Consider the following 16534-nt stretch of genomic DNA (forward strand, 5'->3'; position numbering starts at 1 on the left):
AACTTTCTGATTTTGTTTAAGCTGAGGGTAAATTAATCCCTACATAATAGTGCGACGTCAACTATACTAATTCATCTTCTACATTTTAACTTGAGAAAATTTGAAGATTATCTGTTTCTTTGTAAAATATGCCAATACATCATAAATTTAGTGTTCAATCAACAAATGTGACATAGTGGGTTGACAAAACTAGGATATCCAATTTCCATGCCCAAATGAAGGTAATTCCTTCCGGCTCTACTAGAGAAGAGAACAGAGCACGATTATATTCATTTCGAATTCTGAAGACTCATTAGAGAGCGAGCAGAATATCTTTCACTGTAGCAAACTATAAACATATAAATGGAATGGCCACAGTTGCTACCAATAGAACCCAAGGAGCACACAGAAGACAGGTCCGAGCCGACGGCCCGGGAACCAGAGAGATCTTATTTGAAGCCAACAAAAATAAAGAAACAGATCTTGTCCTAACACATATTTCGGATGATAGAAGAAAGAACACAAGCAGGAATAAGGAGAACTGATAGGAAACAATGAGCCATCAAAACTAGTACTACTCAACCAATCTGATCAATCAAACTGTCAGTGACACAGATGGCTTCTTAAACCTACCACGACATTATCCAATCGACTCAAAGGTATAACAATATGCTCAAGTTACACACTGTGTTTGGGGTGGGGTGTTACAATACAACACTGCCCCATTGCATAAAAGGCTTTATACAAGTTTTCGGACACCCAACCATATGGGCAAGCCAATTTTGCCCTTTCACGAAACCTAATGCTAGCACTCTTATTTATGCTACTAGCCTATGACTAAAAAAAAAATGATTTGATCTATTCAATTTGGAACCTTATTCAACGTATTCACTCATCATGATATCGTTGTCAACTTTACAGCCAGCAACTTACTTGCCGGTCATTGCTTAGAGCTGCATAATTCTTTCATCCCAGATCCAAACTCTTTTTCATGGACTCATAAACCATATAAGTAATACTTGCAGATGGAACTACTTTAAGAAGATTAGGAAATATTCCTTCGTAGAATCCTCTTAACCCTTCATGTTGGAAGGTTCTCCTGAATACATATCAGTGTATACTTGCATTCTGAAAACATGTTAAAAAATTAGCGTCAGTTTAAAGACACTAACTTGAAAGTTACAAATATCATAAAAATCAATTCAACAAGATATCGATGTTTCCACAATGCACCTTGTCCTAACAACCATTCCCTTATATTCAGTGTATACTTGCATTCTGAAAATATGTTAAAAAATTAGCATCAGTTTAAAGACACTAACTTGAAAGTTGCAAATATCATAAAAATCAATTCAACAAGATATCGATGTTTCCACAATGCACCTTGTCCTAACAACCTGCAGTGGGTAAACACAAGTTGCACCGAGAGCTCCTGATACTGTCCCACATCATCCCAATTGCACAAGAGCACCAGGGCAAAACACAATAAAATTAGAGCCTAAAAATGATGAGGAAAGTAAACTACTTTGCAAATGAAATTCTTACCCCTGTCATGCACAATATATTTCTTGGACATATCTTTCAATGTTTCATAAGCAGCAAGATTGATATCGATGTTTCCACAATGCACCTTGTCCTAACAACCTGCAGTGGGTAAACACGAGTTGCACCGAGAGCTCCTGATACTGTCCCACATCCCAATTGCACAAGAGCACCAGGTTCTACAGAAAAAAAAAAAAAAAAAAAACATTTGCACCACATAATATAGTGCCAGAATTAGGGCAAAACACAATAAAATTAGAGCCTAAAAATGATGAGGAAAGTAAACTACTTTGCAAATGAAATTCTTTCCCCTGTCATGCACAATATATTTCTTGGACATATCTTTCAATGTTTCATAAGCAGCAAGATCGATATCGATGTTTCCACAATGCACCTTGTCCTAACAACCTGCAGTGGGTAAACACAAGTTGCACCGAGAGCTCCTGATACTGTCCTACATCCCAATTGCACAAGAGCACCAGGTTCTACAGAAAGAAAGAAAAAAAAAAAAAAAAAAAAACACTTGCACCACATAACATAGTGCCAGAATTAGGGCAAAACACAATAAAATTAGAGCCTAAAAATGATGAGGAAAGTAAACTACTTTGCAAATGAAATTCTTACTCCTGTCATGCACAATATATTTCTTGAACATATCTTTCAATGTTTCATAAGCAGCAAGATCAATGCCAGTATAAGGGACCATCCCAAGCAAAGATGGAACAACACCCTTATAAAATGCCCGGGGTCCCTCCTGAACCCATATTTCTCTACGCAGAGTTTTAAGACTTGGAATTCTCCCACCTTCGCCAGTATAAGTTTGGATTCGTGTCTTAACAAGATCCATGGGATAGATCACAGTTTGTGCGACAGCACCTGCTAAGCCACCAGAAACAAGGCGAGTTGCAGTGCCGACATTAGCCTTATCTTCTTCACCATTAGCGTGGACAATAAAACTTTTCAGCATTTCACAAGTGTAGAACCTGATGGTGCTTTCGGGAGCCACCTTCAAGACATTTAAACCATTGCCACGACAAAAGCCCAATAAGCCCCCTTCTCCCCATATCTCTCTTATTGCTGGCATAATTCGAGCTCGTTTTGTTTGTACTTGCAAAATAACCTTTAAACGATCAAGAGGAGCGGTAGCTGTACGTGACGTTGCCCCTGCTACTGCTTCAGCAATCAAATATCTACTAGCATGGACATGCTTACTGATAACCTCCGGGACAACAGTCTGCTCCCTAATATCAACAAGGCACACCCTTTCCAAAAAATGATAAATATTCTCGATGGTTGCCTCCTGAGGGTAAAGTAGAAGAAAATCTCTCCATTCTTCAAATGTTATAACACCATTATTATCCTTATCAACACGCTCAACAAAAAGTGCAAGTTCCTCGTCATCAATTTCAATCCCTGCAAAAGAGGGGCTGGTGCGGCTTATAGAAGGAAAAGAATCCAACAAAGGAAAGCCATGTTTACGACGAGCTATAATTTAAGTCTGAAGGATACGATACACTAGATAAAAACAAAGATTGATAAACTGATTATACAAAAAAACATAAGAAGATAGAGACGATTGACAAGCTTGTCTTGACATGTTTGAACATTCAAGAAGGAAAGCACAATGATTAAACAAGTAGATGAGAACGAAGGAAAGGAGTAGACACGAAAGCATGAAGGAAGGAAAATATATGATAATATAGAGAAAAGGAAAAGGAGCAGCAGCAGTAGTAGCAGTAGTAGAGTTGGTTATATGGAGATACCTGCTCTTACAAGTGCATCCCAGAGCTCTTCAGGCAGAATGCAACCATTATGCTCGACATCTATTGCTTGAAAGATGCGATAGAGCTCGAGCTCTTTATGGTCCATGTAGCGCTTAAAATCTTGGTAATCGACACGGCCATCTTGATTGGCATCGCAGACATTCAACAAATCCTTGGCCTACTTGTACTGGGAGGGTATGTCGAGGGCAGAGAGGCCGGCCTCAATGAGGGCGTAGTCCAAATAACCAACATTTGCGGTGTCAAAGAAGTTAAAGAGAGTGCGGATTCTGAGCTCTCTCTGCTCCTTGGTCTCTCCCAGGGCCAAAAGCACGTGATCCATGGACACAGGCCCGGTTTTCTTAATGGGATTGCAGGCATTTCTTCTTCGGCCTGGCTTTGGCTTTGCGTCCTCCTCCATTGGCATCTATTCCGTTGTATTTACTCAAATCAATTATTGTATTCTATGTGTAGTTAAACTAGGATTTGAGGGTGTAATCAATTAAAAGATTTTAAAGGATTTTGAAATTCATTCAAATCTAGGTGTAGTCAATTAAAGGATTTTAGAATCCTTTAAAATCTAGGTGTAGTCAATTAAAAGATTTTAAAGGATTTTAAAATCCATCCAAATCTAAGTGTATTAAAAAAATTAAGATTTTGGAGGATTTCAATAAGTTGTGGATTTTATGAGATTTGAGAGCCAAAAGTATATATAACCAAGACTAAAAAGAATCCAACCTCACCCCCTAGGATTTTAAATCCTTCCACCACAATCCATTCAAATTCTTTAAAAATCCATATGAATTTTGTAAGAGTCTTTAATCCTCTTAAATCCTATCAAATCTATCATTTTTAAAATCTTAGTTTGACTACACCCTCCTTAGAGCCGATGTTCCTTTTAGAAGGGCGGAATCTAAATATAGTGTCGAACAAGTAGGTGTAACTGTCGAGTTCTATGGTGGCGAACTCAACGGAGTCAGTTATAGCGATCTCGTTACTGTGAAAAAATATGCTAGACGTGCTCAATTGGGTGAGATTTTTGAATTAGATCGTGCTACTTTGAAATCCGATGGTATTTTTCGTAGCAATCCACGGGGTTGGTTTACTTTTGGACATGCTTCGTTTGCTTTGCTCTTCTTCTTCGAACACATTTGGCATGGTGCTAGAACCTTGTTTCGAGATGTTTTTGCTGGTATTAAGATTTTAAATGATTTTAAAAGTGATAGATCTGATAGGATTTAAGAGGATTAAAGACTCCTACAAAATTCATATGGATTTTAAAGAATTTGAATGAATTGTGGTGGATTGTGGTGGAAGGATTTGAAATCCTAGGGGGTGGGGTTGAATTCTTTTTACTCTTGGTTATATATATTTTTTTACTCTCAAATCTCACAAAATCCACAACTTATTGAAATCCTTAGGATTTGGATATACTTAGATTTTGATGACTTTTAAAATACTTTAAAATCTTTTAATTGATTACATCTAGATTTGAATGGATTCTAAAATCTTTTAATTGACTACACCTAAATTTGAATGAATTTTAAAATCTTTTAATTGACCGGACTATGATTTTAAAGTCTTTTAAAACCCTCTCAAATTTGAGTTTGACTACACCCCCTAAATCTGACAAGTGGCACCAAATGGAGGAGGAAAATTCGAATTTTCTGGAATTGAAGAATCAAAATTACATTACAATGAAATGCATACTATAATAAAATATAAACGGAGGAGGATTAACAAGTGAGAATTACCGAGTGAACCGAGACGAATTTCCATTGCAGCAAATGAAAAGCCAGGTGTAATGTGTGTAATCGGCCACTGCTCCTCCTCTCCACAGTTGAGATGGTCGTCGGGGATCGTCAGCAATGCCATCGGGGAACAAGAAGAAGAAGAAGTTGCCGATTCCCATCACACTCCCAGACACGATCATACGATTTGATTTTTTATTTCTGATTTTTTTGCTTTGTGTATCTATGTATGTTATGTGTACTCTATAACTTTACTTTTCTTTTTCACTATCCAAATTATAAAAAATAACCAATAATAAAGAAAATAAAAATGTGATTGTGATCAATACAATCCAATCCAATCGGACGCAGAACAGAAGAAGAAAGGTTGCAACTCGCAAGTGCAGACGCAGACGCAGAGACGAGAGAGGTGAAGGTATTGGATTTTTTCTATTTGTTTTTCCTAAAAAATAATTATTTAATTTAGTTGATGTCCAACTGTAGAGTAAGTTTTGCGCTCCTAGTTCGCTTTAAAAGTCGAGGATTCTAGCCTCCGAATCTTCAACATGAGGTCCAACGGCCCAAATCATCACCATCTGGACCCAAATTCAATTGAATTTTAACGCTGAAAAGCCTGACCCAAATTCAATTAATTTTAACGCTGAAATTTAAATAGGCAGTTATAAGTATTACCCACAGTTATAATAGGTATACATCGGTTATGAATATTACCCGTGGTTATAACGGATATACATTTACCCATTTAATTTAATATAGATATAATTTTTTTAAAAAAATTATAGGCCGTTGGATTGGTTATACCCATATAATTTAACATCGGAGTTCTGTGGTTGAATTCGTATCTGATTTTTTTTTTGTTTCCCATGTTTATATGTTTCTAATGCTGGAAGAAGTTTGATGCTTTGTGTTGTCTGGTATATTACCTGGCAATGTACTGAAAAAAAATGCTTTCTGCAATATCGAATGATGAATGTATTTGTCATTTTACTAGTATGGTGGTATCCACCAGATAAACTTCTGTAGAATGGATCGATGGTTGAGTTACAGTAAGCAATTTCGGGATTTCCGATTTGTCTCAAAATTCCAAAATTATTTTGGAATTCCCAAAATTTTGGTTTGGAATCGGTCTTGAAATTAAAGATTTGTTTGGGTGTAGTAGAAAAATATCGTTCGTAAACTATCATTTTAATTATTAGAATTGTATGAGGACTTAAATGATTAAAATAGGGAAATGCATGCTAAAATGTACCTATAACAACATTTAATTGTCAGAAAACGAAAATTATGACAAAATTTTCTTTTGTAATTTTCAAGTTGTTAAAAAAAAAAACATGCAGACGGATGAAAAATGGGTAAATGGGTAAAAAAAGATAAACAGATTCAAAAACGGGTAAACGAGTAAATGATTATGGTTAAATGGGTAAACGGTTATGATTAAATGGGTACACGATTATAAGTATGGTTAACCGTTTATAAACCGTTATGAGTATGGGTATAACCGTTTATGCAATTACCTAACGGGTAAACAATTATGCGAGTATGAACATAAACGGTTATGGGTAAATAACCGCGGTTACCCGTCCGTCATAACCGTTACCCATCCCTAACTATAAGAAGCACCAGATGCGTACATGTTTTTAGTGACCAATTTTTAGATCAATCAAATACCACTCCGTCTATCAAATGTACCACAGAATGAGCCATAACAATGATATTTTAACGTGTTTGTAATGTATTCACACGTGCATGCAATGTTCTATTGACTAGGTAAAATCGGCAGTTTCAAGTTTAAACAAAAAATGATAATTAAGCAAAGCACATTTACATCACGTTCATGATTCTATATATTTACAATTACCAAGCTCAAGCAGGATAATCAACAAAATCATGCATCTCCCGCTGGTGACCTCGAATCGAAATCCAACCTCGGACTGCATTCTATCGGAGCTTAATTAGCCCTTTCCCTTTCAAAATATCAAATGCTGCTGCCTTGGCTCTGCATTTCTAGTTACTTCCCTCTCAAGACCTAGTTCCATTACTGCAGAGCAATTCCACTTTCTCGATCGGCTGCCGCCTGCAGCAACCTTTCTTCTGACTTCTGACCCAATCATGTCCTTAGATGTCTCAGCCACTCCGACTTTCGTCTTTTAACCCACAGTTAGCTACATGTTGATATCTCACTCTCTAATCTCTCCTGAGTCTCCTCTCCTCTCCTCTCTCCTCTCCTCTCTAGTAATATATGTACACCTTGGGAAAGCCTGAAACAGAACAAGGTACACTAACCGCTTGCTTTTATTCTAATCACAATGTTGTATGATATCCAATATTGACAGCTAACCTTTTCACAATGAATTTCTTCCCAATTTTATATAAGATGAATTCAATCATATGAGGAATGCATGGAATTGGAACGGAACATTGATCATTGAATCTATGTTGTTCAATTCTCAGGTAAACTGCGGCTGCGCTATAAAACATGTTTATGTCAAATGCCTATGAGCATCGGATGGTACTTTTCTTCATAACGCCGAAGGAGGTCTCAATTTAAATATTCATAAATTGACATAATATTGCTTGACTTGCGATAGCATGAGAAAGAATTTCAAATTAAGAAAAAGCTCAAAGGTTCCATTGCCATTACTATTAAAAGATTAGAAATCATTGAATCCACCAATAATTTCAGAAGTTGACGTTAATAACTAGTTAATTTTTTATGGTTCATACTGCTTTGGTGTCACATAACATTTGCAGTCGCCAGTCATGGATATAAAACAAGTTACATTCCAATCATACTCATCTTATTCATACTATAAAATCTCGAGCAGCGGAATTTTTTTTTCTTTGTTGTTTGTTTAAGAGCCAATAGAAAAGAAAAAAAAAGTGAAACATGTTTTTTAATAAGTGAAGCTGAATGTTGAGAGTATTAGTTCCACGTCGAAGAAAAATAGGACATTGCATTTGTTTATAAGTAATTGAGTTATTTTTTATATTGTCAACTGATTTAATAGTGTAATCTCAACTTTTTTCACGGTATCAAAGTAGATTGTCCATTGTGTGAAGCCCACTGACCACATACACTCCACGTTACTCAATTTGTTTTGTCCACGTGTTAAGCTTAAAAATTCGTCACACGTAAGGGAAGGGAACATGTTGAGAGTATTTATCTCGTATCGCCGAACGTGATATGGCGTGTTAAGAGTATTAATCACATAGAAAAAATAAAAAAATTTACATATACTTACAAGTAATTAAACTATTCTTCATATTATCATTGATTTTATAATGCAACCTCAGCTGTCTTTACTAAAGCACTGCATCTCTGCAAACAACTCTGTCTAGTTTTTAAATAAGATTTTTTTAGCCAAAATAGTCTCTGAGATTTTCATAACACATAACTTTGGTCTTTAAGATTTAAAATCAATCAATAGAAGCGGTCCCTGAGATTGTCCACAATCCATTATTTTGGTCATTCCGTTAAAAAACTTTGTTAAGTGGTCCCTAAGCTTTTTAATGGAAGAACCAAAATGATGGATGGTGGACAATCTCAGGAACCAAAGTTATGTATTATACCCTCAACTTAACTGAGTTTTGTTAACGGTATGACCAAAATAATGAATGGTGGACAATCTCAGGACCACTTTTATTGATTTTAAATCTCAGATACCAAAGTTATGTGTTATGCAAATCTCAGAGATCATTTTAACTAAAACAAAACTTTAAATAATAATATTTATTACTTGTTAGTAATCATCATGAGAATCCAAACGAAGAAATGACATGAGCAAACGGAAGTGATGAAAAGGGCAGGAGGGAGGGAGAGATAGAGAACCGTAGAGGTTACAATGCTTATTATGGTTTGTATATAATTAATATGTGTTTAATTAATAGTTTAATCTAAGACTAGTTTGATGTATTATTTAATTGCTCAGTAGGAGCCATGTCAACATAGCTCATAGCTGGCCAGCCCAACTCCCTCGCTCTCTCCGTCTCTTTTTAAGATTCTTTGTTGAATGCTTTTATATATAAAAACGGAAATGTAAATATATATACAAGTATACGTATTACGTAATGTATATTGTCTTAAATTTGCCGTCAAGATGGGATTGTATTGTTCTTTACCCTTCTGTCTTTTTTTGTGCAGTTAAGTTTCAAGTTTATTTTTTTTACGTGGTTGTATTGGATAATTAATTTGGATAAAATGGCGAGCTTGGCATAGCAGAAGATAGTTTTTATTGTGCCGCTAGTCCCACCAGTATCGGTATTGCACGCACACAACGAGGCCTCTCCCTCAGTCCCTCTCTCTCTCTCTCTCTCAAATTCCCAACTTGCATTAGCAGACAACTATTATTCTGCTTTACAGCCCACACAAAAAAGAAAAAAGAAATAAACCAGTAATATTATTCATACCATATTTTTTATTATATTTTTATATCATTTTAAGTGATATTTGATGTGGACAACCACATCATTTGAATTAATCAGATTTTTAAATTTAATTTTATTATTTAATAAACTAATAATTAAGAAAAAACTAGATAATTAAACGATGATTGTAGTATACGAGAAGTTTTGCTCCTTCATTTCCTTGGCTTTTGCAAATTTTTCAAATGATATGACTCTTTATATCAAATGTCACCTAAAATAGTATAGAAATGTGATATAAAAATATAATATGAATAACATTACTTCATAAAGAATAAATTCATTTAAAAAAATATATAATCGACCAAAATAAATATATAAATAAACAGAGGCTGACAGACACGCGCTCTCTCTGTCTCTCTGTCTCTCTTATTCAGTTATTCTGGTTCACGCTTGACTCATATTTGATGTTTTGTTTTGGTGCTTGAGCATAAACCTTTGGTGGGTTGATTGCTTTGCAATTGAAATTGAATTTGCATGGGGTGAGGTGGGGGTGGGTGGGTTTTCTGTCTGTCCCTTTGATTGATTGAACTAGAACTATATATCCATCGTCAAAATTCAAGAGAGATAGAGAACATAATTATTTAATTTGGTCTGTTATATTATTAGTATATGATGTGTTTGTGTTGATCAAGTTGAATTTGGGTGGTTTGGTTAAGAGTGCGAGAGAGAAGTAGCATTACAAGTGTTGTCGGCGCAAGGTCACTTTCTTTCGGCATTGTCTGTATCCAATCCAACGACGATATTGATATTTGAATATTTGATTGCATTTCCCTTCAATTTAATTTTATCCAAATTACAATCAGGATTGATACTTCTCCGATTCTCCTCTCTTCTCCTCTTGTCTTTACATTTTGATTTCCACCTGCATATTCTTCCATTCATTCATTCCTTCCTTCATTCAAACATGCCTCTTTTCTTTCTGTAATTATATCTCCTGCCTGCAACTTTCCCTGTCATGAAATTTCAATTGGATTTGGGTGCCAATTTCCTTTCTTCTTCTCGTTGTTGTTGTTGTTGTACTCGGAGGCTGTTCGTTCGTGTTGCCATTGGCAACTGAAGCTCGAGTATTTAGACATCTGGCTGCCTTACATTTCTGGGACAAGGACTGGAGGTTTGCAGCTGCCTAAACCCCATGATACAATGATGCTTTGTTTCTATCTATGTTACTCTGCTTTTCTATTCTATTGCATTGTGAATGTATATCACTACTATTGGCATGACATTTTACTTGATTTTAAGGGCTTCGACTTTGATTTAAAAAACCATTGCTTTGCGGCCGTTGTAATCGTTGAAATTTTGCTCCCTTAAAGTTAATCCCACTCTCACAACTTGCTGTCTAATCTGTTTTCTAGTTGTCTGATGGAAGACCAATAATAAGGAAATAAAGAATTGAAAAGAAATAGTTACATCTGATGGATTTAATTCCCTTGCTTTCCGTGCACACCTTCTGTAGATTATCATCCTCTGCGTTTTGTATCCTCTGGATTCCAGGTTCAATGCATGATAATTCGTTTTACAACAATACTACCCATAGTTGAAGTGGTTCGCATACCAAATGTCAGCGTCTCTTGCAGCAATACTAGGAGGTGCTGCAGGAGCCGTGACTTTTGTGGGGATAAGCATCATACTCGTATGGTTCTGTATATCTCGCAATAGGAGTGTTTCAAGAACTTCTGAAACAGGTTCTTCTGATCCTTCTATTCAAGGTAACTCTTATATCACATGTTTGTTTCCTTCCTCGGGGAAACACACTTAGTATAGCATAAACAACAGCCTTTCAATTATCTGTTTTGATAACTTGCAGTGGGAAGACATGGAGGGGTTGAGTTGTCAATGCGAGAAACAAGGCGTTTTCATATGGAAGAACTGTCTCTGGCCACAAAACATTTCAGCGATAGAAATTTGATTGGGCAAGGAAATTTTGGGGAGGTGTATATGGGATTTCTCCAGGATGGAATGCTTGTAGCCATCAAAAAGCGACCTGGAACAGCTAGTCCGGAATTTATCAACGAGGTAATGATCACTGTTCTAACCTTACAGGTGAAAGAAAAAAAGTCAATGAATTTGCAAGGCCTCTTGACAGATGGGTTTTCTCTTTCACGGCATTCGAGTATTATATATAATTTTGAGCTTGTTTTAGGGTGATAGGGGTTGTGCATTAACTGCTTATATATATATTTGAAGAATGACCAGTATATGCTGTTTGAACAAAATTTAAAGAGAATTATTATTGGCACTTCAAAATTCTCATTCTACATTCCAAACTTTATATATTTAGAAAGAAAAATACATTTATGAGGAGTGTAGAATGAGAATTTTGGAGTGCCAATAACACTTCCCAATTAAAAATAACAAAAAACGCTTTGTACAGGTTCGGGTCATAAGTTTGAATCAGTTTTTTTTTCTTCCTTACCAACTTTTCTTCCTGATGAATTTGATGGACTGGTATATGCTTTAGTTTTTTCTCTCCTTGAATTCCTATTTGTGTTTTTGCATTGAACAGTGTATCATGGTTTATCTAACTGGACAGAATATTATATCAGGTACACTATCTCTCAGCTATTCAGCATCGGAATATTGTTACTCTCTTGGGTTACTGCCAAGAAAATAATCTACAGTTTCTTGTGTACGAGTACATTCATAGTGGAAGTGTTTCCAGTCACTTGTTCGGTAAAACTCTATCCAGCCACCATATTTAATTTCGTGAGTCAAAAATTGTGCTGGTGATATAAATATCTACTTAGCATATAAGGGTTTCTTTAACTTCGTGTGATATGCATGTGGAATTATCATACATGCAGTACTGTATTTCGTACGAAACCCTTTTGTTTTATCAATTGTTGTATCTATAATGCCTAAATTTCACATATGGAGTTTTTCAAATTTTTCTTTGCAGGCACGGGCCAGCATTCACGTGAAAAGCTAGAATTCAAGAACCGCCTATCAATAGCTCAAGGGGCCGCTAAAGGTGATCATCTGCAAAATCAGTGAGCATTTGTGGCTTTCCTGGTATCAGGTTTTCATCTCTTTAGACAAAAAATATTCGGTTATGAGTATTGATCCGTCAAATTCTTTTGTCAGCAACTGTAACACTTTCAGATGTTCTAAAGTTCCTGCTTCTTTTTGTGAGAAGTCTGGAAGCAACGGTCTCCTATTTATTAGGACTCATTTAGCTCCTCTGTCTGCAGGTTTGGCTCATCTTCACTCTTTGAGTCCCCGTGTGGTGCACAAGGATTTTAAAACAGCCAATGTTCTTGTAGATGAAAACTTCATAGCTAAGGTTGCAGACGCGGGAATTCGCAATTTCCTGGGAAGAGTTGATATTGCAGGCTCGTCTTCTCAAGTGACTGCTGATGAGATGTTCCTTGCTCCAGAGTAATAGTCTCTCCCTCTCTCTTTGTTTTGTTTTTCTCTCTTTGTTGGATAAGGTTGGGTGAGGGGATGGGGGGTTGGAGTGTATTGCCCTTAGTTCTTGGTGTTCAATATAACCATTCAAGCGAATGCTAAGAATAGTTGTCATTTTATCCAAATTTCTGTTTAATTTTGCAGGGTCAGAGAATTCAGACGATTTTCAGAAAAAAGTGACGTATATAGTTTTGGTGTATTCCTCCTGGAGTTAGTGAGTGGGCGAGAAGCAAGAGATTTTGCATCTTCTGACTCAAACCAGAACATGGTTGAATGGGTATGTGCTAGTGTGTCTTTACAACTGTTGGAATGCATTAGTCATATGATGGTATGCATTCAAATGTTTGCTTACATTGGCTTCTCTTCTCTATATCATATAGTGAAGGACCGGGAATGGTACACTAAATACTTGCTCTGTTGATTGTTGTTACCGTTTATACACAATATGATAGTTAAAAGTTTAATTGCTGCAACTTGCCAACATCACTGTTGAATCTTGAATACGTTAGTAATTTCTTGTTAATGTGTGAAAATATTACACTAAAGTGGTTGAATTTTGTTGTTGGGTCTTGTATAAAGGTGCAAAATATTCAAGAGGGCAGCAATGTATCGTGCATCATCGATGGGAGGTTGGGGAATAGCTTCACCGGTGAAGCTATGGAAGGGTTGATACAGTTGATCATGCGATGTGTGGAGGCTTCGAGTGAGGGGCGACCAAGCATGAGCAATGTGGTAACGGAGCTGGACCGGATAGTTGAGAAAGAGATGAGCTTGACGACAATAATGGGAGAAGGAACTTCTACAGTGATCCCAGGAAGTCAGCTATTTAAAGCAACAAAATAAAAAGACATGTATGGCATCGCATCCTCCAAATTATTAAAAAACTTGGAGGAGTGATATTTGTGAAATAGGCTTTTTTTTTTTCCTTCTGTGAAAAGAAAAAGGAAATTGTTAATACTTTTTTTAGGTTTCCTTGCTGAAACATGAAACTAGAGAAAGAGAAGAGAAAAGAGAGGAGATATATCAGTTGTTCGATAAGTGTATAAAGCATTATTTTTTTTATTTGATAAGTTTTACACGATGATGAATGTAAGAGCAGTGTTGTTCTTGTTATATAAACCATTATTTGTGGTTAATATAAATTGGGATTTGGATGTAGGTTTTGGGTTGCTGTTACATATGTACGTTTTGCACTCTAAAAATTTAGATTGTTAGTAGCAATTCTCGTCAACGTACATATATACCGGCATTTCAGCACTAGTTGAGGAGAAGGCCTTTTCACTTTATTGCGAGTGAACAAGATTTTTAGATTTGTGTCAGTTGGAGAAGAGGAAACTGCGATTCATTTCATTGTAAATTTGTTTGTAATAGAGAGGAGACTGGAGAGGATGCTGCAATGTCTCTCTCTGCAATTATCGTCGTCGTCGTCACCCTCCCCAGCAGCAGCAGCGGCTCCGAATGGCAATACTCATCCTCATCCGCCTCCCCCGTCGCAAGGTATTGGTCTGGGTCTGGCTCAATTTTTGACAATTTGGTAATTGAATTCAATTTTTTGACGTAATTTCAGGAGGAACGAGCTCTGAGGCATCGCCCTCCGCCACTCTCACCCACGAGTACACCCGCGCCGTCCAAAGCCAATCCTACAATGAAATTTGGTCCAAGGTTCATCAGGTCCACGACCACCAACATGATCCTGGTCATGATGAGCTGCAGCTGGAGGAGGAGGACCACGACGAATCGGATAATGAAGAGAGCCGCCACCGCCGGAGTCAGAGACAGCACCAGCTTCTGTTGGGGCGAGTGCTTCAGCCCAACCGAGAGAGCGTCCAAGAGGCGCTTCGCCTCTCCAAGCCCAACACCCTCACTCGCCTGGTCTCCGACTACTTCGACCAGAGCGAGAACACCACCCAAGCCTGCCTGCTGCTCCTCCACCGCAGCGTCTATCGAGCACGCGAGCTCTATGCTCCGCTCCACCAACTCCTCGACGCCGTCGTCCACTCTGACTCTGTGGAGTCGTCACTGAGCCTCAACCTCAGCCTCAGCCAGTCCCAGTGCCGTCGGGCCTTGGACGTCTTTCTTCAGTTCGACCTCAACGACAACCCCTTCCCTTCCCCTGACGACGCCGGCTCCCCCAATTTGGACAACATGCGCCGTTGCTTCTCCCAGCTCAAGCTCCAGCTAGACAGCCGCCTCCGCTCCTCCCGCTCCAAAATCCGCCTCATTCGCCGCGCCACTCTTGCCTCCGCCCTCTGCTTCATTGGCACTGCCGTTGGAGTCGCTGTCTCTGCTGTGGCTGTCACAGTCCACGCTCTCACTGCCGCCCTCGTTGTTGTTGCAGCGCCGCCTTTGTGCTGCACTGCCACTAGCACTGGCTCTGGCTCTGGTAGAAGCAGCAGTTGTTGCAATTGCAGCCCCATGACTACCACTGAGAAGAAGGAAATTGCCAATATGAAGCAACTTGATGCTGCTGCCCTGGGTACTTGTGTCCTCGACAATGACCTTGCCACCATTGACCGACTCGTTCGCCGCCTCCATGCCGCAGTGGAGGGGGACAAGCTTCTGGTTCGCCTTGGATTGGATAGGGGATCTGTCAGTGGCACTGCGGTCGACAAGCATCCAATTCAGGAGGTGCTGAAACAGCTGCACAAGAGCCACCCCAATTTCCTGCAACTTGTGGACGAACTTGAGGAGCATATATGCCTCTGCTTTAACACCGTCAACAGGTCCAGATCGCGGCTTTTCCAGCACATGTATACACTTTAATCTCTATCTACTGAGTAAGTGCTAGTAATTCCTATTTCCTATAACAAATGTAGCAATGCAACAACGTGCATCATTGCGTTGCGTACTTACCATCTTCTCTTGGCAGCATTGTTAACAGATGAGGGCGGTAAGATGCGTCAACTAGCCCACTCAGCAGCTGATTCCCACCAATATATCGTCAGCAAATTACAATCAGGGCTTGAGGCTTGGCTGAATTCAAGTGTGTATCAAGGTTATCGTCTTGTTCTGAGTAAATATATTCATTTGCATCTGCATCATCAAGTATGAGCCTGCCTGCTTATGTTTTGAAGTTGTGTTCTTGTGTTGATTCTTAAGGAGTAAAGATTTAGAACAATCTCTATACAGTCTATGCTTGTTAGGTTTTGCCATGTGCATCCGGAGATGTCCATTGTTTAGTGTTTATTCCAACTAATGAGTCTTGTATCAGCAATCATCATTGCTTGTATAATCTCGTCTCGTTGTTCATTTTATTATGGACTTGGACTCGTGGTGCTATCTATTAAATGTTGAATTGACGTTTTTGTTTAAGAGCTGGCTGGCTATTGCAAATTTATGCCAATCTGAATCTGTTTTTGTCTTACCTAATACCTATGAAGGTGACAGCTTCTCATGGATGTGTGATCCGGTCATCCTTCCAGTTCCAGGTGATAGCTTCACAGCTGATGACCATCAGGTCGATGTGCGATGTGAAATTGTGAATACCATTACTCACTCTAGCAGAGAGCTGACTTGAGAAAGAGAATAGTTGTTTGCCTCAGAAGAGTTAATTCAAGCTTCTTGTGTTTTGTTGAGTTGAGTTGTTTGAAATGTGGATATATTTTACATATTTATTTATTAAGAACATCTTTGATCATGCTCCTTGGCCTTATTTTTTATTTATGTAAACTT

At 38.0% G+C, this 16534-nt stretch overlaps 2 protein-coding genes and 1 pseudogene across 4 annotated transcripts; 2 read left to right on the forward strand and 1 right to left on the reverse strand.

Annotated features, from left to right (window-relative positions):
• Positions 1-1415: 1415 nt before the first annotated feature.
• LOC137739196 (calcium-dependent mitochondrial ATP-magnesium/phosphate carrier protein 2-like) lies at positions 1416-3708 on the reverse strand (annotated as a pseudogene).
• A 6231-nt stretch (positions 3709-9939) lies between these two features.
• On the forward strand, positions 9940-13951 carry LOC137741189 (nodulation receptor kinase-like). 2 transcript variants are annotated; one of them, XM_068480997.1, is made up of 8 exons: positions 9940-10568; positions 10949-11163; positions 11262-11470; positions 12001-12127; positions 12354-12425; positions 12646-12832; positions 13007-13139; positions 13442-13951. In XM_068480997.1, the coding sequence occupies exons 2-8, from the start codon at positions 11013-11015 to the stop codon at positions 13703-13705; spliced, it is 1143 nt and encodes a 380-aa protein (XP_068337098.1). In that variant the 5' UTR covers positions 9940-10568; positions 10949-11012; the 3' UTR covers positions 13706-13951. The 2 variants fall into 2 exon arrangements, with proteins under 2 accessions (XP_068337098.1, XP_068337099.1); XM_068480998.1 differs by having other exon boundaries at positions 9940-11163.
• A 107-nt stretch (positions 13952-14058) lies between these two features.
• Positions 14059-16500, forward strand: LOC137739585 (UPF0496 protein At3g19330). Of its 2 annotated transcripts, none has more exons than XM_068479208.1 (4): positions 14059-14359; positions 14430-15639; positions 15744-15857; positions 16243-16500. In XM_068479208.1, exons 1-2 carry the CDS (start codon positions 14251-14253, stop codon positions 15623-15625), a joined length of 1305 nt encoding a protein of 434 aa, XP_068335309.1. In that variant the 5' UTR covers positions 14059-14250; the 3' UTR covers positions 15626-15639; positions 15744-15857; positions 16243-16500. The 2 variants fall into 2 exon arrangements, with proteins under 2 accessions (XP_068335309.1, XP_068335308.1); XM_068479207.1 differs by having other exon boundaries at positions 14063-14359; positions 15732-15857.
• Positions 16501-16534: the final 34 nt, after the last annotated feature.

Source organism: Pyrus communis, chromosome 7 (assembly GCF_963583255.1).
Source record: "Pyrus communis chromosome 7, drPyrComm1.1, whole genome shotgun sequence".
NCBI lineage: Eukaryota > Viridiplantae > Streptophyta > Magnoliopsida > Rosales > Rosaceae > Pyrus > Pyrus communis.

Coding starts and splice junctions, on each gene's coding strand:
- LOC137739585 (XM_068479208.1), top strand. CDS start 14,251: ATGCTGCAATGTCTCTCTCTGCAATTATCGTCGTCGTCGTCACCCTCC. Junction 14,360..14,429: donor TCCGCCTCCCCCGTCGCAAG/GTATTGGTCTGG, acceptor ACGTAATTTCAG/GAGGAACGAGCTCTGAGGCA.
- LOC137741189 (XM_068480998.1), top strand. CDS start 11,013: ATGTCAGCGTCTCTTGCAGCAATACTAGGAGGTGCTGCAGGAGCCGTG. Junction 11,164..11,261: donor TTCTGATCCTTCTATTCAAG/GTAACTCTTATA, acceptor GATAACTTGCAG/TGGGAAGACATGGAGGGGTT. Junction 13,140..13,441: donor ACCAGAACATGGTTGAATGG/GTATGTGCTAGT, acceptor TCTTGTATAAAG/GTGCAAAATATTCAAGAGGG.